At 38.3% G+C, this 27,546-nt stretch overlaps 1 protein-coding gene across 2 annotated transcripts in view; it reads left to right on the plus strand.

The window, feature by feature from the left end:
* The first annotated feature begins 6,812 nt into the window (after window positions 1-6,812).
* ctnnal1 (catenin (cadherin-associated protein), alpha-like 1) overlaps window positions 6,813-27,546 on the plus strand; it is a 34,390-nt gene continuing 13,656 nt past the window's right edge. For both annotated transcript variants that reach the window (XM_088328366.1, XM_088328367.1), the window contains exons 1-2: window positions 6,813-7,132; window positions 25,731-25,920. In XM_088328366.1, the coding sequence (XP_088184492.1) occupies window positions 7,043-7,132; window positions 25,731-25,920 (280 nt within the window). In that variant the 5' untranslated portion in view covers window positions 6,813-7,042. The remainder of the gene's footprint in view (window positions 7,133-25,730; window positions 25,921-27,546) is intronic.

Raw genomic sequence — 27,546 nt, forward strand, 5'->3', positions numbered from 1 at the left:
TGAATTGTTGCCCTCACACGCTAACATGCCTCCTCCGATACATCTGAATCAAATGCTTAGGTCCTTGGAGTTTCTCAAATGGCTAACATTTTTCTTCAAATAGCATTCATTTTCTTTTAGATGCTTCTTTAATCGCAGTAGCATTCATTACCCTTAAACATGAATGTCGTGATTGCTTAAGTGAAGTCACCTGGGGCAATCGTTTGGCGCGCTGGAGCGCACTTCCTGTTTGGCTGATGTTCTCCACTTAAGTGGTCTGCGTCCAGAGATGGACGTCCGGGTATACTCTTTGTATCCCTGAGTGCTTCGCAAGACTACAAGGTACCCACGACTCCTTTTGCCTGATTCATGCCTGCCTTCCGTTTTTGACCTGTTTTCCGTTCCACGTTTTGCGTCCTACTCTCCCGTCCCGGCCATCGACTTACCGCTCAGCTGTACTTTCTGTCCACCCGTCACAGAGCTGCCATTCTGCCCGAAGAGGCTGACGACCGACAAGCGTTGACGTCCCAAGCCAGCTCCAACAACTCTTTCAAATAAAAGCACTTTTAAAACTGACGCTATTGGATCCGAGAGTCTGTTCTGGTTCATGGCAACGAATGTGTTTGGGACTCCTATAATACACCTGGATCAAATGCTCAGGTTCTTGGAGGGTCTCAAAATGCTAACATTTCTCTTCCGACGGTCATTTAGCATTATTTTTTTAGGTGTTCCATTTCATGGCGCTAGCATTTTTCGCCTTGAAATGCCAACATATTTTGGCCTCCTCTGATACACCCAAATCAAATTTTCCTGCCGTGTCTCAAAATGCTAACTTTTCTCTTCAACTAGCATTGATTTTCTTTTAGTCGATCATTTTCATGGCAGTAGCATTTATCACCCTCAAACTCTAACGTCACAGTGTCATTTTTTGTGGAAAATGACACAGACTACCTTGAGCGCACCAACGCACCACCGCAAAAAGCCAAGCCAAAAAGCAAACAATTTCCGATGTAGCCCAGCAGCTACTGGACAGCGAACACAATAAACTTGTTATCATCAGGCCAGATAAGTCAAGGCCAGAGCAACCGCAGAGAAAACCGGCAAATAGGATCTGGTTAGCCCTAGTGGCATGGCGAATTACATGTGTGTGTGTGTTGTGTAAACAAGCTAGCTAGCTGCAGGCTTTTAAGTAAATACTGGCCCGTTGTAACACAACGGTGCGGACAGCACACTAAAATGCCCCCAAATACTGCAAAAATTGCAATTTGTTTCCCCATTGTTAGCTTTAGTAATAACAACACACAGAAAAGGAGCAGATGTTGAATCAAAAAATTCTCCAGCGCAATACAAATATAGGTAATTATTTTATTCAAAATAAATTGTGCAAGAAAATCATTAAAACATGAAAAATTAAGTAGACAAGTATCCAGAAAGCTAATTAGCTAGTTCCATAACAAATGCTAGGCAAAATAGATGGTGTGAATATCAAACCATTAAAAAAATCAGAGAAGCAGATCCCATAAATGTAGACAGTAAAAAGAGATTTTAGAAAGAAAGATTATACAGTAAAGGAGAAGGTAACAGATAGTGTACACTGTACGGGACACAAAAAGAAGGTTTACTCAGAATTCAATGACATTAAAGCTGCACTAACACAGAATCGACAATGCATCCCTGCAAAAACCTACTAGATTTAAATTAACAAAACATGAAAGGACACAGGATATGTGGAAACACAAAATAACTCTAACTGAATTTAACGTGAAAGGAAACGCAAGATAATTTGTAACACTAACTGATTCTAATAGAAAACAACACAAGACAATAGAATACAGGGAACAAACTTGAGCATGGATAAAACAACTACATAACATTCCAACAACAACGCGCTCCACCAGAACAAAACATGGAGTATTGGATTAGGCCAGGGGTGTCAAACTCATTTTAACTCGGGGGCCACACGATAGAACAAACATTCTGTCGGGGGACGGACTAGTAGATTAAAGGGAAAGAAAAAGAGATAAATAAATAAGAGAAAGAGGGAGGGAAACGGAGAGAGGGCGGGACAAAGAAAGAAAAAGAGAGAGAGGGAGATAGCGTGAGAAACAAAAGATAAAAAGTCGTGAGAGAGGGGAAAGGAAAGGAAGAGGAAGAAAGAAATCCAAAGAGAAATAGAAAGACAGAAGGAGAGAAAAGAGAAAAGAAAGTGCAAAGGGTATGAAGAGAGAAAGAGAAAAGAGAGAAAAGGAAAAAATGAAGTTAGAGCAAAAGAGGTTAAAAGACATAGAGAGAGAAAGAGACAAAGACCAACAAAGGAAGAGAAAGAGAGAGACACCGAGAGTGAAAGAGACAGGGAGAAAAGGGGTGGAAAAGAAAGAGAGAGAGAGAGAGAGAGAGAGAGAGAGAGATAAATAAATTCAAGTACAGTGTCTTTGTGAGAGGCACCTGGCTTTGCAACATAAAGTTGACATATTTCAACCTGCAGCTTGTTTTTCTCTTGCGCTTCTCTGAGTGTTTTCTCGTGGGCCGGATTCAATCCCTTAGCGGGCCTGATCTGGACCGCGGGCCACCTGTGGATTAGGCGTTGCACTCACAACTGATTCTAACTGAACGAAACACTAGAGAAAGGAGGATACAGGGGTCATGTTCACAGGTGGATAGAACAACACCCTTATACTGGACTGTCTCAGAAAATTAGAATATTGTGATAAAGTTCTTTATTTTCTGTAATGCAATTAAAAAAACAAAAATGTCATACATTCTGGATTCATTACACATCAACTGAACTATTTCAAGCCTTTTATTATTTTAATATTGCTGATTTTGCCTTACAGCTGAAAAAAAACTCAAAAATCCTATCTCAAAATATTAGAATATCATGAAAAAGTATACAAGTAGGCTATTCAACTAATCACCTGAATCATCTAATTAACTCGAAACACCTTGCGAGGGTTTCCTGAGCCTTAAAAACACTCAGCTTGGTTCAGTAAACTAAATCACAAGTATGGGGGAAGACTGCTGATCTGACTGCTGTCCAGAGGACCATCATTGATACCCTCCATCAGGAGGGTAAGACACAAAAAGAAATTTCTCAAAGAGTAGGCTGTTCACAGAGTGCAGTTTCAAAGCATATCCACAAAAAGTCTGTTGGAAGGGAAAAATGTGGCCGGAAACGCTGCACAACCAAGAGAGATGACCGCAGCCTTAACAAAATTGTGAAGAAGAGCCGCTTCCAGAATTTGGGGGAGCTTCAAAGACAGTGGGCTGAAGCTGGAGTCCAGGTATCAAAAGCCACAGTTCACAGACGTGTCCGGGAAATGGGCTACAATAGCCGTATTCCCATGGTCAAGCCACTTCTGAACTCAAGACAACGGAAGAAGCGTCTGACTTGGGCTATGGAGAAGAAGCACTGGACAATTGCAGAGTGGTCCAAAGTCCTCTTTTCAGACGAAAGCAAGTTTTGCATTTCATTTGGAAGTCAAGGCGCCAGAGTCTGGAGAAAGGCTGGAGAGGAGCAAAATCCAAGTTGCTTGAAATCCAGTGTGAAGTTCCCACAGTCAGCAATGGTTTGGGGAGCCATGTCAGCTGCTGGTGTTGGTCCACTGTGTTTCATCAAGTCCAGAGTAAATGCAACTGTGTACCAAGAGATTTTAGAGCACTACATGCTTCCATCTGCTGAAAAGCTCTATGGAGATTAGGATTTCATTTTCCAGCATGATCTGGCACCTGCCCACAGTGCCAAAACCACCAGTAACTGGTGCACTGACCATGGCATCACTGTCCTTGATTGGCCTGCTAATTCCCCTGACCTGAACCCCATCGAGAATTTGTGGGGTATAGTTAAGAAGAAGATGAAAGACACCAGACCTACAAATGCAAATGAGCTGAAGGCCGCTATCGAAGCATCCTGAGCATCAATAACACCTCAGCAATGCCACAGGCTGATTGCCTCCATGCCACGCCGGATTGATGCAGTAATCCGTGCAAAAGGATTCCCAACCAAGTACTGAGTGCATCAATGGACATTTTCAAATGTTTGATTTAGTTTTGCTGTTATAAAATTATTTTTTTACTTGGTCTGAGGAAGTATTCTAATATTTTGAGATGGGATTTTTGAGTTTTTTTCAGCTGTAAGCCAAAATCAGCAATATTCAAATAATAAAAGGCTTGAAATAGTTCAGTTGATGTTTAATGAATCCAGAATGTATGACATTTTTGTTTATTTAATTGCATTACAGAAAATAAAGAACTTTATCACAATATTCAAATTTTCTGAGACAGTCCGGTATAACACCAACATGCTCTAACAGAACAAAACATGAAATGAGTCAACACGACAAACATTCCCAGATGCAACCAGAACAACAGCAAGATTGCCATGACGACAAGACTGTAAAACAGAATCCAGACACACAAACTAGCTGTAACTGAACAAAAACATGAAAGATGACGACAAAACAACACATGAACATCATGCAAGCACACTTACTCTGAACAAAACTACTAACTGAACAAAACTTGAAAGGAAGACAATGCAGGATATGCATAATAAATAGTTAATGGGACTAACCTGACTACATCATTAATTTAGATTATTTTTTAAATGCACTTTTTGTAAAATATAGCTCACCAGTAATGGTCATTGTGATTTTCTAAAAAAAAAAAAATTGAAAAAGTCAATTTACAGATCTGTGTCTTTGTATGATGTGATTAATTCCAAATAAAAAGTCTGAAGGCATTAAACATTTTTTTATGAATTATAAATTCCTTATATCTAACCCCAAAGGAATCACTTTGTTGATATACTTTTCATTAAATACGAGAAAGCTTGGTGTAAAAGTTATAACAAAATCTTGCCACCAGATGAGATCTACTTATTACTATAACAACACAATAATAGCACAATAACAACAGGATAACAGTGATTATTTGAGAAATACATACTTAATTTGACTTTGAATTAGGATCGTCTTTTTGGATTTGATTACAATGCAGTGAACATTGTGTACAACCAGATTAGACAACGTGGCACTACAAGAAAAGACAGAAAATAGAGATGAATAACAGTTAAAAAAAAATAGGATAAACAACATTTATGTTATTTATGTAATAACATATAATTATTACATTTATATTTGTGGGCGGCAGTGGCTCAGGAGGTAGAGCGCTCGTCTTTGGATCAAGAGATCGCAGTTCGAATCCCGGCTCCTCCGTGTTACATGTCGAGGTGTCCTTGAGTAAGACACTGAACCCCTAATAACCCCAATATGCAGGTTAGCGCCTTACATGGCTGCACGGCCGCTATTGGGAAATGTGAAGCACACTGTAAAGCGCTTTGGGAAGTCTTGACTTGAAAAGCGCTATATAAATGCAGATCATTTCATTTCATTTCATTTCCAAAGTACTGCTTGTAGACTTGCTTCTCCCTTTAGCACTGGGGTCTCAAACTCAATTGAGTTGGGGGCCACTTAAGCAAGGATACGAGTGAGGTTGGGTCAAATGGGGTTTTCCAGAAAAACAGCGCTGATTAAAAGCATTCTGCTGTTGTTAAAGGGAAAGTGTTTTAAATTTTTTCGACTAGATGTTGCTGTAATGTTTATTGCAACCAAAAATTAGTCCAAGGAAGATCACAAACTATGAGGACTAAAAGTGAGCAAAAAACACCTTTTTTTTTTTTTTTTAACTTTTTTCCCAGCCTTTCTAAAAGAAAGACAAAAAGAAGGGAAATTGTTTTTTTTTTTTTCAAAAAGAATAAAAAACAGGGAAGAAGAAATTTTAAAAAAGGCAAAAGGAAATTGTGAATAAATGAAAAGTGGGGGAAAACAAAGCAAAAAAGGAAAATGCAATTTTCTCTTTTTTCCTTTTCATTTTTTTTCTTTTTCTTTTTATCACTTTACTTTTTGTCTTACTTCCGGTCCAGAGCCTTCGCTTTGAAAATGCTGGTTTACTAGTGATCCCAAGAGCCAAGAAGAGATCCGCAGGTTCGAGAGTGTTCTCCATTTGGGTCCCTTTGCTGTGGAATGCTCTTCCCCCTGAGATATGATCTGCAACCCCAGTGGAACTGTTTGAATCTATGCTTAAAACACACTTCTATTCTATACCTTATGAATGACCTATATTTCATGTTGACAATTTATGTGTATTATTTGTTATTGCAAAATCCGTTGCAGCCTGGTCATCTTGGAAGGGGGACTACCTCATTTGAGGTCCTTTCTCAAGGTTTCTTCATTTACCTCATGTCTATGTTTTGAGTTTTTCCTTGCCCTCATGTAGGTTTTAGATCAGGGAAGGTGTAATATAGACTGTGATTTGCAATAATCTGTGGTCTGTGCAGCCCTTTGAGACTCTTTGTGATTAAGGGCTATACAAATAAGAATGACTTGACTTGACTTATTTATTTTTCTCTTTTGCCTTTTTTTCTTTTGGTCCTTTAAAAAAATATTTTCGTTTTTATTTTCTTATTTCCCGTCTTTTCAAAAGCAATAAAGTGCATTTTGTTCACTTTGAGACTCCGTTTTTTCTGTTGAGCTTTCAACAATCCTTTTCATTTGCATGACAGAAAACAGCGACATCTAGTAGAGAAATCAAACACACTGTACCATTAACTTTCATATAAAGGTGGGGAGCCTCAAACTATCATCCTGGTGGGCTGCAATTGCCTCTGTTTTAGTTTCACTGTGGGTAGTTTTTAGTGCAATTACATTACCAGCAATATTATGCCAAAATAAGAATTAAAAAAAATATTTTCAAGCAAAATACTTTGGCAAGATTGTGGTTCCTAGACAAAAACAAAGTAGGAAGATCGTCACTGTGCTCACGCTGCACAAAAGTGCACAAGCTCACTAAGCAGCGTGCACGCGAAGGTGTGCGTGCGCGCGCTCGTTCCGTGTGCTTGCTTGCCCCCAGTCGTGCCGCACACTTATCCGATTTTTCATCTTCTTTTGCACGTTTGGGCTCGCCTGGAATTAAGAAGCGTCGTCATTCGGATCGCGGCAATTGCGTCGTGAGTCACGCCGGGAGACGAACCGAGGAAAGCGGCCATCGCTGACCGGCGTCGGCTGGCATGGCTTCGCCCCGGTTGGGCAACTTGGACTCCGGCCTGGAAATCAAAACTCGCTCGGTGGAGCAGACGCTAATACCGCTGGTCACTCAGGTTAATGTTCTATTTTCCTCGCTCGTTTCATTATTTTTGTTGTTGTTTTGGTGCGTGCACTTTTCTCGTGTTGAGTTTTTTTCCGTGCAAGTTTTTGTTTTACGCACGCCGGTCTGTTGTTAGGCAGAGCCTGCAGTATTGCATAACAACAACGTAAGCAAGCATACACGCACGAATTCACATTTTCTTTGTTGTTTATAGCATCCGAAAAGTTGCAGGAAAGTTTGCAACGTCATTGAAGGATAACCAGCATTCACTTGTTATGGACAAGCAACCTCTTGTCTAAAGCCCGAAAGCACGCAAGTTCTCGCTGCATTCATGCAATAAAGTGCTTCGGACGACTACGACTTTACTTGATAACCTTCAGAATCTAGCTCTATAGATTTTGCATTAATTTTAGTGATTAATCTCAGAATTCACACAATTAAGTGCAATGCAAAGCTACGACTTTACTTGATAACGTTCACGGTCGCACTTTCGAGCTTTGCATTAATTTCTAATGATCAATCTCAGCATTTACGATATCAAGTGTTTTGGACTGCTATGACTGCTTTTTAGCATTCAGAGTCCAGCTTTGGAGATTTAGTTAATTTTAATGATCAATATCTGAATTCACACGATTACGTATAAGTAAAAGTACCGTATTTTCCGCACTATAAGGCGCACCTAAAAGTCTTATTTTTTTTCAAAAGCTGACCATGCGCCTTATAACACAGTGCGCCTTATATATGGCTCAATATTAAATTCGCAAGGTCTCGCAACTACGAGAAACAGCCGCCGACTCCATTTTTCGCGCTGTGCATACTGGGAAATATTAAACGATTGGTAGTTGCCGGGGCTCGTGTTGTATTTGTTTACTAAGTGGCAAAATGGCTACCCCATTAAACTGCTTAATTCATATTCAACAAATACAGTATTTGTCTGAATCCAGGGTTATGACTGGTGAAGATGTAAAGCACAATTTACCTTAAACAAACGCAGAATTATTCAGAATGTCACGTTTGACAGAGAGAGAGAGAGAGAGAGCGAGATTCTCTTTCATACGTGCATTTGTATAAAAAATGGCTCCTGTTAAGAGACACGCGTACAACGCTGAGTTTAAACTCAAAGCGATCAGTCACGCAGCACAACACGGCAATAGAGCGGCAGCGAGAGAGTTAAACTTAAATGAATCGATGGTACGGAAGTGGAGAAAGGATGAAGATAAGCTCCGCCAAGTAAGGAAAACTCAACAAAGTTTCCGTGGCAATAAAGCAAGATGGCCAGAGTTAGAGGAGACACTTGAACAGTGGGTTGTTCAACAAAGAGCGGCAAGCAGAAGTGTCAGTACGATAACTATACGTATGAAGGCAACAGCGCTGGCACAAAAACACCGGACGTGTTGGATGGCCCATTCACTGAGATATGGTCAATTCGAACACAGCAGAAGAAGAATTCGAGGGATTCGTCGATGAGGAGCTTATAGAGTGATCTTTGTTTTTCTTTTGTGTGTTTACGTTTTACATTTTACAGTTATTATGTTATTGCTTTGCACTCGTTGTTTTTGCACATTACGAGTGTCACTTTATTGCGATTGCACTAACGTTTCATTTAAAATAACAGTATCAGACGTTTTTTTCTTTGCGTGTTGACTAAATGGACAAAAAATAAAATGATATGTCGATGTTGTTCAAAGATGTGTCACGAAAATGCTTTACCTCAGAGAAAATAATAAAACGGCTGTTTATTTATTTTGGGAGTGAATGGAGTTGTGGAAAGCTTGTTTGTTAATAAAGTTTGACCTTTTTGAATTTTTTGTTGACATTCCCTTGAGCGTGGCAACATCTAGAGGTTGCATAACGTAACTACATTCTCTACTGTAGTCAAGTCGTCACATTTATTTACCGTAAATAGCCCTTAATCCCAAAAATGTCTCGAAGGACTGCACAGGATTACAATTACAAAATTGCACAATTACCTGATCTTAAACCAGCATGCACTTATAGCGCCTTATAATGGGGTGCGTCTTATGTATGGCATAAGTTTTAAAATATATCATTCATTGAAGGTGCGCCTTATAACATGGTGCGCCATATAGTGCGGAAAATACGGTACTTCGCATGGCTATGGCTTTGCTTGAGCGTTTTGACTCAAACTCCTTAAAATTTTGCTTTATTTTTAATGATTAATCTTAGCATTTATACAAGCAAGTGCTTTGCACATCTATGACTGGTCTCTATGATTGATATCAAGCAGCACGACAGATTAGTGGTTAGTGCATCCGCTGCCAGCCTCCTGTGGTCTCCAGTTTCCTACCACATTCCAAAAACATGCATGTCAGGTTAATTGGCCGGTCCAAATTGTCCCTAGGTGTGAATGAGCGAGCGAGTTGTCTGTTTCAGTGTGCCCTGCGACGGGCTGGCAACCAGTTCAGGGTGTCCCGTGCCCACTGCCCGATGATAGTTGGGATGGGCTCCAGAACCTCCGCAACCCTACTGAGGATTTGCATTGCAGATATTGGATAGATAGATAGATGGATGCATGGATTGATCTCAGCATTTGCGCAATCAAGTTGTTTTTAGTTCACACTCGTAGCTTGGCACTGTAAATTCACCCAAAACATTTGGCTCAGTATTTCATTGCATGGATACCAGCATTCACACAGAGGCATTGTCAAATATATTTATGAGTTTAAATGCTGAAACGCCCAGCAGTCACTTGTTATGTCCCAATTCCCCATTTCACATCAAGTTCCCTAAGCACATTAGGGTTGAACCTTCAAAATGTACGCAATAAAGTTTCACACGGCGAGCTTGGCACAGTATGGACCTATAAATCCCCCCAATACAATGTTGTGCATGTTCCAAGCTCAGCATGTCATTGCTTGGATCTGAGCATTCACACGAAAGTATTGTCGGACATTAGTGACAATTTAAATGCTTAGCTACCAGCATTCACTTGTTTTTGACTAAAACTACTTCATTTGAAGTTTCACAAGCATGTGAATGCTCAACTCTTAGTATTTGTGCAATCATGTTTTAACTGGACACTTTACATTGCCAGTATGAGCCAATAAATTCCCCAAATACAATTGCAAAATGTTTTCAGGCTCAGTAATTAATTGTTTGGATCTCAGCATTAATGCGGAAAGACTGTCGAATATTCGTATGCGTGTAAAGGCTTAACCCGCAGCATTCACTCTTACTTTCGCATGTAAAAAGGGGGGCAAAACTCTACACTAAGAATGTCTTCGACAGGCAATAGCATGAATGTGAATTCTTGACTCTCTGATTCACTTTATTTTATTTGGGGAATGTTTGCACTTAAGTGCCGCCCTAGTGGTTGGCATACATCTTTGGGATTAATGCTCAACTCCCAGCATTAACTCTCTACTTTTGCATCACTTGGATGGAGGGTAAATGCTCAATAGGAAGCGTATTCGTTTGGAAGACATTATTGCATCCCAACTCCTTAATGTTCCTGTAAAGTTTGCGTAAAATCCCCATTCAAAACGTACCCAACGTAAATCGAATGCTGTACTTGAACCGTTTGGAGAATGTGGACAGTTTTGGTCTTTTTTGAAAGGTACCGCTTTGAAGTTTTGTACCCAATCACTGCAAGTGCTACTAGCATTGAGTAATCTGAGTTGGAACACACGGGAATAGAAGGTTTTTAGTCTCGCCTGAATTTATTGTGCAATTAAATGCCTGCAGAAGAGTGTAGCATGGGCATTTTAGCTGGAAAACAGGTTAGACAATAGCTTGAAGGATTATCTCGTACCTTGTCAAATTTGATCACAATCTGTAAAACATTGTATTTTACATATTGTTCTAAGGGTAGGTTTAGGCGTTTCCAAAAGTGGCCATTTGGAGATGACCAGCTTACATCTATAAAACCTCTGAACCTGTGTATTTCACTTTAGCCATTTTTTATATATAGACTTTTTCAAAGAGTTGTAAAAGTGTGACTTCCCTTTCTAGAGGCGAATCAATAATTGTGCACACTTGCGCGTAATAATGGTGCATAAAAATGAATCACGAGTGGCGTTACGCACAATTATTTTGGGGTCTGATCTGACTACGTTCCAAACATCTGCATCTCAATCTTTATGTGAAGATAATTGGCCACTCCAGGCTAAACATATCGGAAGCTAAAGAGGGGATCTCCGTTTTATCAATAGAGGTCCTTATAGGCTAATGCTGGCTGTGGACCGTGAAAGAAGCCTGGCCGAGAGTGGTGTCAATCCAAAGGTCATAGGCTAGTGGCCAAATTGGAATTAATTTTTACGAGTCTGTTTATTTGTAAATTACAACAAAGATCGTCAAACGATGCAGGAATGATTTTAGGCAGATTATTATTTTTTATCTGTCCGCATTATCATGTGTTTTGGGGTAAATATTTTACACGGTTGGATTCACTGGATGGTCCTGGTCGACTCCATGTTTGCAGTTAATCATCTCATTACCAGGGGATTTTTTTTAGTGAGCTATCCTGGGTAATAGTTTTCGGGTATCTTGTTTCAGACTGATCCTGATGTTTCTGTGATGAGTGCATTTTAAAATGGTATAACTTGTATCCCAAGAGTTTAAGCTTTCCAATGACATGAGGCATGAAGTATTTCAGTGACTGGTAGCATTGTTCAGACACATAATTCTTTATCCATAGTCTGTTCGATAAGGTTAAGGAGTTAAGAAACTTGGTCTGACTCTGCATTCATACAACTAAATTGTGCTCCAAGCACTTTTGAGTGAATTCTTAAAGCTTTCACATTCATGATAGAAGTTTGCTTAAGAGCGTTATTATTCGATTTTCAATGTTCAAAACTTGTCAAGAGCTCAGAATTTTAATGCTCAACTCTTACCATACAAACGGCTGCAAAGATTTCCAAGTGAATGCTGAAAGCTTTCACATTCATGCTATGACTTTGCCTGAAAACCTTCAGGTTAGAGCTGTTTTAAAATTTTATGTCTGAATTTAGTCTTTAGGTTGAGTATTCATGATGGACTCTCAGCATTCACACAACATTGCATAGATTTTTTTGAGTGAACGCTGAGAGCATTCATTTTTATGCTAGGAGTTTGCTTGGGGCGTTCAGAGTCGAATCTCTTGATTTTGCATGTCTGAAACTTGTCTTGGGCTTCAGTTTTAATGCATGACCCTCAGCATTTACTCAACTTATTTGTGCTGCAAAATTTTTGATTGAAATGCTGAAAGCTTTCACATTTATGCTACGAGTTTGCTCAAGATTTCAGAGTCACTTCTGGATTTTTCATGTATGGAACTGGTCATTTGCTGAAGTTTTAATGCATTCAGACAAGTAAATTCTACTGCAGATTTTTGCAATAATTGCTGAAAGTTTTTACTTTAATGCTAGGAATTTGCTTGAGCGTGTTCAAAGTCGAATCTCTCTATTTCATTCCCAAATTAGTCGTGAGCTGGAATTTTACGACTTTCAGCATTCACTTGTGTGTATGAGAAAAGTTGCGTTTTCGTTGGTGAGCCAGTTCAAATATTTTTTTCATTGATTTCAATTCCATCCTTCCTTTCTGCATTAATATTTCCTAACGCCTCAAGGATGTTTTCTTTTCTTTTTATTCATTCCTCCCCATCATCATGTTTCCGTGGCAACAGCACACAGCATACTGAATTGAAACATTTTCCAAGGACTGTTTATGATGATGTCATTCAGTTTGAAAAGGGGGAGAATTCTTTTCCACCAATCACGGATGACTTTTTTGTTTTCATCCGATCACGTGATTTGAATGTGAAAGACAAACTGTCGGAGTGATTTGAGGAAAATCGCACACCGTTAACCATTTGTAGTCGTTCCAATTACAGTAGACCCCCAGGATAACGACATTTTTATGGTGTGGAATTAGATGTTTTTCCAGCCCTTCTCTACAGCAATTTCCCCAACTACACAACTAATTATTTTGCATAGCCCAAAAATTAAAACTTGGTTACATCCCAGGTAGGTGGATGGGTGGTTAGCGTGCAGCACCACGGTGCAGAGGTTCAGGGTTAAAGTCCAGCTACCACAACTTCCCTGTGTGGAGTTTGCATGTTCTCCCCATGCCCGCGTGGGTTTCCTCTGTGCACTCCAGTTTCCCCACACATTCCAAAAACATGCATATTAGGTTAATAGGCCGGTTCAAATTGTCCCTAAGTGTGAATGAGCGAGTGAACGGTTGTCTGTCTCTGTGTGCCCTGCGACTGACTGGCAACCAGTTCAGGGTGTCCCGTGCTCACTGCTCGAAGATAGTTGGGATGGGCTCCGGCATCCCCGCGGAGAAGCGGTGCAGATAATGGATGGATGGATCCCAAGTATTGGAGTGATGTTAAATGAAGAAGCAAAAATATCATAACCATAGAAATTAAGCTTTGCGTGATCCTCTCAGATTGAATGCATTAAAATAAATTTGTTTCTGCATCCACCTGCTACTCTACTAGCCCAGTTCAAGCCATGCCACACCACACCATGTCATTTTACTTGTCCAGTGGAACCTCGGTTCTCGACCATAATCCGTTCCAGAGCCCTGTTCGAAAACCGATTTGGTCGATCACGGAAAATCGTTTTTCCCATTAAAAGCAATGTAAAATCGTTTTAATCCGTTCCAACACCCTAGATGTTTAACATGAACGTAAACATGAAGCTAACCCAGGCTAATCGTACGTTCGCGTTAGCGTAATCTTCCGTACGAAAGATTACGCTAACATGAACGTGTAAAAATAATAAAAGGATTATGAATAGAATTTCTTACCTTTGTGGTGGAAGGTGGGGAGAGAAAAATCGTTTTCAACCTCTTCCAAAACTTGCGGCAGTTGCTTGCTTATAGCGCTAACTTCCTTAGCTGCATCACTCGATTTCACAGCCTCCTTATTCTTTAATATCGTACTGATAGTAAATTTAGCCATGCTGTATTCACTAGCAAGATCGGAAATTCTTACACCTCTTTCATATTTAGCTATTATGTCTTTCTTAAAGGCAATAGTTGGACAAACAACTTGTCCTTTTTCACCTGTACTGCTTGCACCGACCTTCTTCGGAGGCATAATTAGGGGCTAAAACACCCGTACGCCGCTCAGCATCGCACTCTAGCGTACCGGCGTTCGAACTCCGATTTTTTTGACCGAACAGTGAAGCAAGAATTTCTCTAAATTTTTGGTCGAACACCCAGTTGTCCGAACTGAGAGGCGTTCGAAAACCGAGGTTCCACTGTACATGTATATTTATCTAGGATTCTAAGTAATCCCATATTACACACAAGTAGGGCTATTTTTGTAACTTTTTTATCTGGGGTTTGGAATTCATTTGCTTGTTTGCATTTCTATTCCCTGCTATACACCAAATTAACTGTTCGATCGCCACTTCAACCGATTTATGTCGTATGCCTGGGTTTTACTGTGCAGACTCAAGGATTGTCTGAAATGAAAAGATTGTCAAGGCATGTTCCCCTTTTTGTGTTGTTGTTGTATTTTTGTCAGGCAGGAAATGAGAAAATTCGTCGAGATATCTGATCTTTTTTTCTTCACGTTTATATTCCCATGTCCTCTTATCAGCTGAGCTCTCAGTGTCATGTAATTACAAGCCCCTCTCGCCTCCACACACGAAAAAAATCACACACATACACACACAGCTCTGCTCTGTACACTCTCTATTAAACCTTTGTTCTTCTATTTCCTCTATTTTTTGCACTTCCTGCTTCCCACCCTGCCTGGAATCACATGATACTTTTTACGGGAAAATGAGGCAGACTTCCTTGCGCCTCACCGGGTTGTTTGATCAGCAAGCTTACATCTGAACGGACGTGGCTGGGAGTTTTTCCGAAGAATCAGAGCAGCTAAATGAGGCTTGTGTCTGATTTTGTTAGCGCAACCTCAGTTAAACTCCCGTGACGTTTGTAGCCGTCAGTGGAACTCAACGTGATTAAGGAAAAATGTTTCCTCATTTTTTCACATCATACCACAATTTCAAAATCTCATTTTTTTGCCATTGAATTGTAAAATGGAGTTTTGGCTTCTATAGCAGCCAGTGGCAATCAAAATGATTGAGGAAAACATGTTTTCTTATTTTTGCATCTTAAGATCATTTCAAACCACAAATGGGGCGACGCAAATCTTACTTTTGCACGTTTTTGGCACTAAAGTGAAAAATGGAGTTTGGACGTCGACAGCAGTCTAAAGTGTTTATTGCAGCACATGATTGGGGGAAAATGTCGTCCATATTTTTACAAGATGAAACAAAATCAGACCCCAAAAAGGCCGAAGAACAAATCAAATTTTTGCAATTGTTTTGCACTTGAACGGAAATTCTTTTGTCTATATCTATCAGTGGCATTTAACTGAAGAAAAAACGTCATCCATATTTTTAACAAATTGAGACTAATTTTTGCGAGCAGGAAAGAACCAATGGAATCTATTTTGCCAAATAATCTGCTATCGGAATTTTATCATGCGAAATGGTGAATAGCAATACTATAAAATGATATTCTTAATATCATCTAATCTTGTCCCTTTGAAAGAAAAACATATTTTTTAAAACTACATTCTTAAGTTGCTTTTTTATTACATACCAGATTTTCAATACATAATTTACTGTATTTTGTTAACATTAATATTTATCTTTTTTTTTTAAAATAATAATTGACATAATATGGAAAATAATTTAGCTCATTATAAGGATTTTTATAATTTCACATAAAGAAATATGTTGAAATAAATGAGAAAAATAAGGATATGCTTGAGAGAAAATTTAGTTTTTTTCTTATAAAGGCATTTCATTTTTACCTACCCTAACATATTTTTAAGTTGCTTTTTTTAATTTATTTACAATTTTACATGATCTGGCAAGTAATTTGGCACATTATAAGTATTATTGTTTTTTCATATAAAGAGGTAAAATTACGGGATAAAATAAGGAAAATGCTCTAAAGAAAATTGATTTTAAAACTATTTTTTCATAAATGCAATTCATGTTTACTAAAACAAATTTACATTAGCCTATTGCTAAACATATGTTACTTTAATTTTAAGTATGTTTTGATTAGGTATGATATTTTCAATACAGATTGTATTATATATATATCATTTATATGAATATTATCATTTATTTCCAAGTAAAATATTAAGAAAAAAAATCACATGATACAGTGTTCATTTTACCTCTGAAAAGTGATGGGTCCCGGGGACTCGCATGCTCAAAAATCTATGGGTCCCAACAGAGATCTATGGGTCCCCAAAATTTATTGTTATCGTGGTTGAAATTGTAAATCGGTGACAAATATATGATAAAAATCTATATATTCATTCAGTTTTAATCATTATAGTTTATTGGTAATACAAATCAGTTATCACTTCAAGATTTTTCAGTTCACAACAATATTGTACATTATACAAAATAATATTGCTGAAATAATTATATTAATCCATATTTTCATTCTGTTTTAATCATCAGTTAATTGGTAATACAAAGCAGTTATCACTTCAGATCTTTCAGTTCATATATTCTTCATGGTTTGCTGTCCCGCCACAGTTGTAATGCCTTCTCAAGGTCCAATCCATTATCATCCTCCTCATAGCGTAACCAGGAATATAATATAGTCCATTTTGGCAGAAAAGTCCTTTTCTTGCTAGGAGTATTCTTTTGTTTATTTTCTTTCGTCGAATCGATCGCTTGAACACACGAGTTTTCCTTGCCTCCGCGATCTTTCAAAGAATTTCCATACCTGTCAACCTCCACGGCTCCATGCCCTTACAAAATGTTTTATTTTCCCTTACAAAATGATCTTACACCATATTTTCTTCAAACGTTTTTATTTATGTAGTTTAACATTATATATTGTACATGTGTTTCGTTATGTCATATATATTGTTAATTAACATTTTGTTGTGAGATATTGAGTTGCTCGACATGAATGAGGTTTATTATAAAAATGGTTCAAAAATTAAGTAGCTTGGACGTTCACCGTAGAAGGAAAAATACATGCAAATATAATTAAGTAGAATAATAGATTTTCTTATTCAAATTATTAATTCATTTTCTGCGTCAAATTATTGTTGGTAATATACCGATTAAAGGGATAACCACAAACCTGTCTTTTTTTCATTTTCTACTTTTCTACTTCCTTTTTTTCTTAACTTCTTTATACAACATAATTCATAATATCAATCATCAAAGTAAGTGAGCCGTTTGAGAGCCGGCTCTCTTTAATGAGTTGAGCCAAAAAAGCCGGTTCTCTCTAAAAAAAAGACGGACTTCCTTTCACTACACAACTCGAACTCGTTTGACTTGATTGATTTGGCGTTTCGTGATAGTCGGTGTATACCGAATGGTACCCATAATTGACAAATTTGCGTTTTTCCGTACGGATTTTCTTGTACGTCGTACACGTTTCAAAATGCATAATAAACGTACTTTGTACGGCAAAAACGTACAGGTTGACAGGTATGAATTTCTCCGCCGTTTTTTCGTGCCGGAATTATTGCCGTTGTTATCACTTTCTGCATTATGTTTCGAATTATTACTGACACTGAAGAAATTCCCAATTTTGGGTTGATTTTCACCTTCCTCGACGACACCCACCACAACAATGACGTGATCTCGAAACGCCGAGATCGGCGTGCAGACGAAAACTCGAACCGCAAGACCAAAACAACAATGGCGGATCTGCCTGACAAAAAGTTTGGATTGCGGTAAATCTTTGTCGGGTAATAATGACAATTTTGTGTCAAAAAAGTTGCGACCCGGGGACCCACATTGATATGAGACTATGCGTCCCCAGCAAAAATGATGCGTCTAGGACGCAGGGACGCGGGCAAACGAGAACACTGATTATATGGCAAATAATTTGGCACATAAGTATTTTCCCCATTGTACTTGAAGAAATAATAAATGATAAAAAAAGGAAACGCAGCACTGAGTGGTTAGCGCATCCGCGGCACAGTTCTGAGGTCATGAGATCCAACCTTCCTGTGTGGAGTTTGCGTGTTCTCCCCGTGCTTGCGTGGGTTTCCTCGGGGCACGCCGGTTTCCCTCCACATTCCAAAAACATGCATGTCAGGTTTATTGGCTGGTCCAAATTGTCCATAGGTGTGAATAAGCGAGTGAGTTGTCCGTCCGTGTGTGCCTGGCAACCAGTCTTAGGGTGTTCCCTGCCCACTGCCCAAAGATGGCTTGAATGGACTCCAGCACACCAGCGACCATACTAAGGATAAGCGGTGCAGATAATGGATGGATGGATGGAAAATAAGGCATCTTCTTTAAAAAATGTCTATTGTTTACTATTTTCCTACCATATACAGTATTAAACAGATTTCTTTTTACATTTGTTATTGCAGACAAATTGAGCATTTAAAAAAATTGAAATAAATAATAGACTAATTAACAATGTGTAAAAAATAACTTTGGATAAAACAAAATTACATTGACCATATTTGGGCATATAAAGTTTCTGTCTTTCTGATAACACTAATATAATTGAATTTGATTCATTCTTTTAGTCCTTAAAAGTAAAAAAAAATAGAAACAAGAATATTACCATGTTTTTTTTATTTTTTTTTAATTTGTTTGTTACCCAAATTGTATTTCCTATTTTTAAATCATGTTAAACCATTTTTCTTTTTGATGCAAAAAGCCTCTGGAGCCTCGACACACAAAGACACACAAAATACTCACACAGCTCTGCTCTATACAGGACACCCTTTATCGAACCTGCTTGTACAGCTCCTGCAAAGAGTTATATGACTGTTTCCAAACAAATGAGCATTTCAAAAATAAAAAATATATACACTAACTAACATTATACAAAACAATAACATGAAAAGCAAAAAAAAAAAAAATCCAGGTAAAAGGAAAATAATACATCGACTATATTTGGCCTTTTGTTTTCCGATAGTGTTGATATAATAAATGTGATTCCTTTGTAAATTTCTTAAAAGTAAAGGAAATAGAAACAAGAATATTCCGACTTTTTTGTGTATCTGTTGCAGAATTTCATATTTTCAAACCTCGACATAAATGATTTGATTCTCGTTCGGACTTGTTGTTTTGTGCCCCCCTTCGATTTTTTTCCCGAGACAGTCGTCTTTTGTGCGCTAGCGGGAACGCGCTAGCAAAGGAATGTTTGCTCGGGGTCAACACAAAGTGACGGCGTTTAGCCTCATCGGCACGCAAGCTAATTTATGCCACAAAAATAAATCCTTTTTTTGTGGAATGTGCCTCCTTGCGAACCATGCTATCATTTGTTTTGTGTAAACAACTCCAACTAGCGACTTTATGACGCTAATCGTATTGGACGTTTGTCCAATCACAGCTGTCGGGCAGAAAGGAAGGGATTGCTATCTAGCTAATGTAGCAAGGTGGCCTTTTACCCTCTAAGCCAGGGGTGGGCAACTATTTGGAGTCACGGGCCGAATTTGATTAGAACATTTGGCCAAGGGGCCCATCCTGGAGACCTATTCTATTTTTTTAGGGATAAATATATACACAGATATATTAGTTTAATCAAAATGGTTTTAAAGCGTTCAAAATATATATTTGGTCTCTATTTTAGGCGCTAAATTCAATATTTTGTTTCATAGTATTACTGTATTTGTATTTGTTTTTAGGTATTTTTGCAGTCTGATTTTTGTATTGTTATTGTAGTATTTTGCTGTATTACTGTAATTTTATTTTGTTGAATTTTGTGAAATTTTTACAGTGGTATTTTTGTCATATTAACTTCCATATTTTTTATAGTATTTTGTAGTATTATTTTTGTATTTTATTATTATTGTAGTGGTATTAATGCAGTTTTTCTGCAGATGTGTTTTCGAAGTAGTTCCATAGTAGTATTTCTGTAGAATTTATGTTGTAGTTCCATAATATTATTTTTGTACTCTTTCTTATTTTTGTAATTTTGTAGTTAATGTAGTTATATTTTTGTGGTATTTCTGTTGTAATATTTATTTAATATTTCTATAGTATTTTTTTACTTTTCAGAATGAAAGTAAATCATTTTTAAGTATTTAGTCTAGTAGTAACTTTTTAAGTGTTTTTTTAAAAGTATCTTTATTGTAGCCGCACTAAAGGGTAAAATGGACAAAGTTGACACAAAAAATTAGTTAGTAGTACTTCATTTACTATTTTTTTATATTGTCATCATACGTGGCACTGGCTATTGTTTGCCCACCACTTCTTTAAGCCCCGCCCCCATTCTTGTCATGGTACTTGAACCAAGTTTTTTCCTGGGAGGCGAGCTTGGAAACAGTACTGATACTGTGAGTGGAAATAAATGAGAACAAGATTCTAGGGCGTCTACTTTTTATCATTTCCTGATAGTGCCGCTAGCTCTTTTTGATGTCCGCCGCCCTGCAATTCCGTGAAAATGTGTGTTCCAATAAATGTTGCAAAAAAACAGAGGCAAATTAAGACCTAGCATCCCAAATGTCAAGCAGATAATGTCTTTATCTGAGACGGAAAGGACCCGGAGAGAAGAAAAACGCACAATAACAAACATTTTCTTATCTTAGTAAGTTTTACCACTATTTTCTTAACTTGAAGAATTTTCCTCTTTACAAGAAATAACACTCATAATTAAATTCTTTCAATTTAGACCAAACTGGAGACTTAAAATCATCAACTCTTGGTCCTTCAAACCAGGTTCCAGACAAGTTCTAAATAAAAGGCCTCAAACCCCTTTCCCCCTAAGGATAGCTGAAGTGCCCGTTGATCTATTGTGAAAATAGTTCACGACAGCTAGGTCATTATTTTCTAGTAAAAAAATTTTTTTTTGTGGTTAAGTCAATTTACCTCAATTCTAATAATTAACCTGGTAATAACATAGTAACGATATAGCGATAACATAATAAGTTATTTTAGCAATGCATATCAAACTGTGTCCTTTGCACTTCTTAGTAACAAAAAGTAGCTCTTGCCTTGAAAAAGGTTTGAGACCCCTGTTCTGAATCAACAAAACATAAAACTAAAGAGGACGCAGAATACGTTTGAATAGCAACTGCTTCTAACGAAACAAGTTACAAAAAGGTCATACTAAAGTTTGGATTGAACAACTACATCATATTTCAACACCAACCAGCTCGAACAGTATGTTTTGATATCATATCTTGAATCCTAAGAGTTTAAGCTTTCCAATGATATGGCGTATTTCAGTGATTGGTGACTTTGTACAGACATGTATTTTCTTCTTAACTGTCTGACATTAAGGGGTTAACCGTGAACCCTACTAATTAACTAATTGAATAAAAACATCAAAGAAGACAGAATATGGCAGGAGACTAACTAGGTCTAACTGTAGAAAATATGAAAGGAAGGCACAGAATATGTTATGACACCAGCCAGTTAAAGTCTTTGAACTGTTGGAAAGTTTCAGATTGTATCGGCGACGTCGGCTCCGTGCGGGGAAGCGGCAGTCAAGCTAGCTTCGGCTCGGACGTGACTCGCCTTCACTCCCCCGCAGCCGCTTTCTTTCCTGCTCGTCGACCGTTCGGCTTTTGGTTGACTCTGCGGCGTCGAATCGTCTCTTCGCTCGTTTGAGTGTGCTTCGTCAAGAGCGAGTCGCCATAACGCCAAAAGCGTGTCGCCACAACGTTAAAGATCGGCCATTGTTGACGCTGGCAAACATGGCGGCGCTACTTGTATAGCGACCAACAGTCGGGGAAACTAAGTCCGGCGAAAATAACAACTTGAGACTCAGAGGGCGATTGGGTGATGCGACCAGCGGACGGTGCCGTAAGAGGAACGTGAAATTTTCAAGATGCCGAGCAGAGATAAAGAACTCGAGGAAATTAAAAAGTCACTCGGCTTTTTAATGGATAAAATGGATATCGTCACCAGACAACAAGACACAATTTTAAGTTTAATGGCGGAAATCAAAGACCTAAAAAACGAAAACATGGAGAAAGAAAAGAGGATTATTGCGCTAGAAGGACGCGTAGCAGATCTGGAACAGTATACCAGGATAAATGACATCATTATCACCGGTTTGGACATCAAACCTCGGACCTATGCCAAGGCTGTGGCAAATACAAACCTGTCTTTTTTTCATTTTCTACTTTTCTACTTCCTTTTTTTCTTAACTTCTTTATACAACATATATTAACTATAAATATACAAGTCACCCACTCCCTATAAATAAAGATATGGTTGTTTGAGGGGAGGAAGTTGGGTAATAAAATCAGCACCAGTTAACTGTGTAACAGTCCGTAGTACGGCATCACACAACACGGTGGTGTCTGTTTCTTTTGTTTTTAAAGTACAGACGCTCCCCTACTTACCACCTTTCGACTTACGTAAAACGTAAGATTCAGAAAAACAAATCGCGATATTCTGGAATTAGAATCGTCTTTGTTATTGATAACAACGTAGTAAACATTGTTAACAACTAGATAAGAAACGGCACTCCAGGATAAACATGAAATAAAAGACTTTAAGGAAAAAAAGTAAAATAAAAGATTGACAATCACAAGGTTACAAGATTTAAGTGAGTGCAGGTGGGGGGATAAACTAGGCACAGGTGGGCGCTCTCCAGCCACTCCCCTCAATTGGGGCCTGCTAAAGGGTAGATTGATGTGCCAGGTCCTGACATTTGCAATTTTATGCAAATTCACTATACTTCACTGTGTTTCTTTGTTTTAAGCCATTTACAGTCTTGTATCTTCACGGGTTTATACACAAATTATTTCCTCATGGGAACCCAGAATGTGCAACGACGAATTCTGATTTAAGCTAGTGGTGTCACAAGACGCTATTAAGCCATTCAAGGTTTGAAAATGGATCACCAGGTGGGAGGGTCCTTTTGCACATTCCTTCTCAGCGTTCAGTTTTCAAAAGTCCTTTGAATGCTTCGCAGGCCTCGATTGGTCCTCAACTTCAAAAATAATTTCCTTTTGTTCGGGTTTTCCCCTTCACACCTGCAATTTTATCTTGCCATCTTTCTCAAAAATTAAAAGTGTGAGTTTTTTTCCTTGAGGCACATTCTTTATCCCAGGGAAAAAAAAAATTAGTTGCGGGGCTTTGTTGGGTCCGGAATGTTCTTTTTGATCCCGTTATTTTTCTTTAGCGGATCATGCTCCAGCCGTGTCGCTCCTCATTAATTGAGAGGCCGTTCCTGATGACTGATGTAAAGTTCTCAGAGGCTGACAAATATTAGCTAGTTTATTGATATCTGGCTCGAAAGACCAACTTAATTTTAATTTTATAGTTCAACACAAACTTCAAATATGGATAGAAGATAAAGCTGCACAATTTTGGAAAAAATACCTATATTCAAGTTTTCAGACATGTATTGCAATCATGATGCGGTTTTCGATTTAAAAAAGGAGCTCAATTTCTGTACTATTAACGAAAACATAGTGTCATGCAAACTTACTATAAGGGGACGTTTTTACCAATTGAGAGTATAGAACTGCAACAATATAACAACTATAATCTACGAATAAAAACAACTGCAATTGAATGAATGGTCTTTATTGTCTCTGACAAAAGTACAACGAAATTGGAGGGATTCTCCACTCAGTGCAACAAAGCGCTTTAGAGAGAGGCGGGCTAGCTGCACACTAGTATCGGGTAACCGCAACTTTATCCAGGTCTCCGCGATAATTAAAATACAAGCGGGGGAAATTTAGCCGTTTCCTACAAATTGTAGCTCCAGGTCATCTCTTCCATAGGTAATGGATCTGGCATTGGACACTAGCCACGTTCAGCAGTGGTGAATTAAGAGTTGTTAGCCTACCTGTTACCTTCTGACGCCGCCTCAGTCGATTCCCAGACATGATAACAATCCATGGATGGTGATCAGAATTTCTTTGCGCTCTTCAATAACTTTCCTCAGAGTCTGATTTAATTGATAAATTTATTTTTAATGTGACCAGCCACCAAATCCTACAAGCTGCCCTGTTTTTTTTTTTTAGTGGTTAGTTTTTGAAAGGCTGTTTCATTGACAGCTTACACCAGCCTTTCTCACTCGCGCACACACTCATGCAAAATTTGCCTCGTTTTTATTGGTTAGTGCCATTAAAACGTTCCTCTGATTGGCCGGTGCTGGTAAAACCCGAACTGTGACAATACTTACCTACATATAATCTTTCCATCACTCAAATAACAAACTGAAACTTTAAATCCTTGAAAAACCTCAGTGTCTTATCATGACACAATCGCACTATGTCACATTGCGATATAGATTAGATTTTGGTTAATCATGCAGCCCCAATAGAGGACACGAATTAATTACTTTTGGGCCTACAAAGAGAAGAGGACAAGACTGTACAAACGTAATACTGACATCCAGTCAATTGACCAAATAAGGGCTCAAGGAACCAAATGTTAAGTTCATAGTTTAACTGACACTTAAATTAAGGCAAGAAGACACTGGGAATTAATTGTAGGCTTCAGAGAAAAATAGGAGAAGACCTTACAAACTTATAGTGTCCCTAATTCGTCACTTGTTCAAATCAAGCTCATAGGACCAATTGTTAAGTTTTATAGTTTAATACACACTTAAAATAAGGATAGATGAAACCAGAAGTTACTTCTTAGCTTGCAATGAGAACAGGAGGGGACTGTACAATAACCAAACTGTTTTAAGATTGTATTTTTGTGAAAAATAAATGGGCTGATTCAATGAGAAAAAGTTTTTTGTTTTGAATAACCAGAAGAATTAACTCGTTTTATGTTGAATACAGAAACACCAACACGATTGGACTTGGCACCCTTGTACTTGTTTTGATGCTATTTGGTAACCAAAAAATGCAAATAATGTGTTGTCAAATGAGTAAAAATGGAAAGCTAAAAAGTTTTCTAGAAAGAAAATAACAATATATTTTTGTTTGCCAAAATGCTAACACCGAGAGATAATCAGCGGAATCAATAAGCAATCCGCTTATGTCTGTTTTAAATTTACATTCCTCAATACATAATGAGCTGAATTGATTTTTCGTACCTTTTTTGCTAATTCCTCAATTAATAACACAACCAATACATTTATTTTCTTCAATCTTGTGAAAACTACCACAATTTTTGCACAACAATGTTTTGGCCTCTTCATTGTCAATTTGTTTTCTCAACTATGTAAGTATTTTTGTATTTTGTATTTATTAATTATTCAGCCAGTATAAACCATAAACATGATATATACAGGAAATCATTTGACATGCAAACCTCTCGATGTAACGTGTCATCTTCGATCAGCGCCGGGTTTTTTTTGGAGTCATTAGGTGACCAAACTCCCCAATTCCAACCTTTAATGCCGAGCGCCGAGCAGGGAGGCAATGAGTACCAATGTTGGAAGTCTTAGGTATGACTCGGCTGAGGCTTGAACCAGCGACCTCCCAGTCTCGGAGCGGGCGCCCTACCATCTAGGCTACCAAGCCAGTGATAGTGAAACAACAGCAATTGCTGAAAAATGGGCCTTTTTAGCAATTGATTTTGCTAATTGTAGTCTTTGACATCCATCTGATTTCTTTTTCCTGCACAGTGAAAGCAATTTATAAGAAATTGATGATCCATTGCATTTATTATTGATACACTCAGTAGGAGCAGTGAGCGGCACCCTGGTGCGTCCTTTCCTGCACCATTCTATGTTTACCTCCACCAAGGAAGTGAATTGTAATTTTTTAATTTTAGATCACCACGCTGATCAACCACAAAGAGCGGCCCCGCAAGTCTGAGCGCATCCTGGTGGCCGTCCAGAGGGTGGGCCAGGCCGTCAGCATGGCGATTGGTCGATTTGTGGCGGTGGGCGAGGCCATCGCCCTTGAGAACCATGAACTCAAGGACGAAATGGGACACGCCTGCCAGGAAGCCCGACGTGCTGGTAATTACAAAATACTCCATATCATCATTATTAAAATTATCATTAATGTTATCACAGTGAACCCCCCAAAATATCCCCTGGTAGGTCAAATCCGTGAAGTAGAAACCTTGATTTTTTCGAGAAAATCTTTTTTACCTTTATTATACAAATAATTACAGAAGACCACCGGAATATGACGACCCCACCTTACGGCCTTTTGTACTCTATGGTGTGAAATGAAAGTCTTTTCTTTGGGTCCCTTTTTTACTGCATTTTCCACACTAAATAATATTAACAAAAATAAATTTGTGTAGCCAAAACTCAACAGTGTTTGTGCTGATGACAAGTTATGTCTAACGGGCCTGTCTGCTATTTATCAATGTTATATAAAATGCGGTTCTGGTATTGGTTTGCGTCATGCTATTGGCTTAACTCCCTCCCACAATACCTTCCTCCCCCCACAATGTATTCCTCCCCATTAAATAAGTTAAGAATAACTTCATAAAGTTGGCATTACAATACTGCATCCAGCCAAAGGTTGTGCAGTGATGGTAAAGGGAGAAGCAAAAAACATGATAACCATGGAAATGAAGCTTGCAATCAACAGGAAACACTAAGAAGGCACAGGAATCGCTACCCTTGCTATAATCAGGGTTCGTACGGGTGCTTGAAATCCTTGAATTTTTAATATCGTGTTTTCAAGCTTCGAAAAGTGCTTGAATTTTAGATTATGTGCTTTCAAATGATTGAAATGTTTGCCATATTACTTATGTAAGGTGTTCAAATAAGGGGTTTTAAACTTATTTTATGGTTCCAAAAAAGGATGGGGGCTAGATTTATAAACTAAGGGTTAGGCTCCTTATTACGGTACTGTATTAAACTGAATTTAGAGTATGTAATAGGGTTGGATTTAGTATTACAACTTGAGTTAGGTGTAGGTTTAGGGTTAGTAACTAGAGTTTGAGATCCATATTAGGGTTCAAAAATGAATGTAGCACTCCAAAACACGTTTTGAGCTAGGGATACGTTTGGAAACCGGGTTTTGGCCTCGGTTAGAGCTAAGATCAGTTGTAGGTTTAGGGTTATGAACTGGAGTTTGAGCTCCATATTAGGGTTTGAAACTAAGTCTTAGGCTCCTCTTCTTTCGATTAACAGTGGATTTCTTCGTTTAATGGTACTGGGATTTTTTTAAAATTGGCTTTGAAAGTCCTAGTGCTTGAATTTGCCCATAAATAAGGTGTATGAACCCTGTGTAATGTTAAAGGGTTAATCAAAATCAGGATGATCATGAAAACAAAGTTTGTGATGATTAGGAAATATGAAGTGAGTAAACGTTACTCTCGCTATGAAGCTTTAGGGGGGAAAAAGATGCTAACTTTGGAAACAAAGCTTGCGATGATCAAGAAAATACGATAATGGCACACAAATTAAAGTCAAGTTTCATTGTTTTGTAAAGCCCTTAATGACTAAAGGTATCAAAGGACTGCACAAGTTACAATTACACCATCCCCTGATCTTAAACCAAAAAAATCCCTACGCTTATTATTGACTATAGCCTTAAGCAATCAAAGATTGCGACTGTTAAAAATAAGTAGGCGATTAACCAAAGTCCCTAAGGGTCCTTACATCAGGAAGTTTTAAGTCGTT

The sequence above is a fragment of the Urocampus carinirostris genome, chromosome 2 (genome assembly GCF_059441175.1).
Source record: "Urocampus carinirostris isolate Australia breed hairy pipefish chromosome 2, RoL_Ucar_1.0, whole genome shotgun sequence".
NCBI classification, from domain to species: domain Eukaryota; kingdom Metazoa; phylum Chordata; class Actinopteri; order Syngnathiformes; family Syngnathidae; genus Urocampus; species Urocampus carinirostris.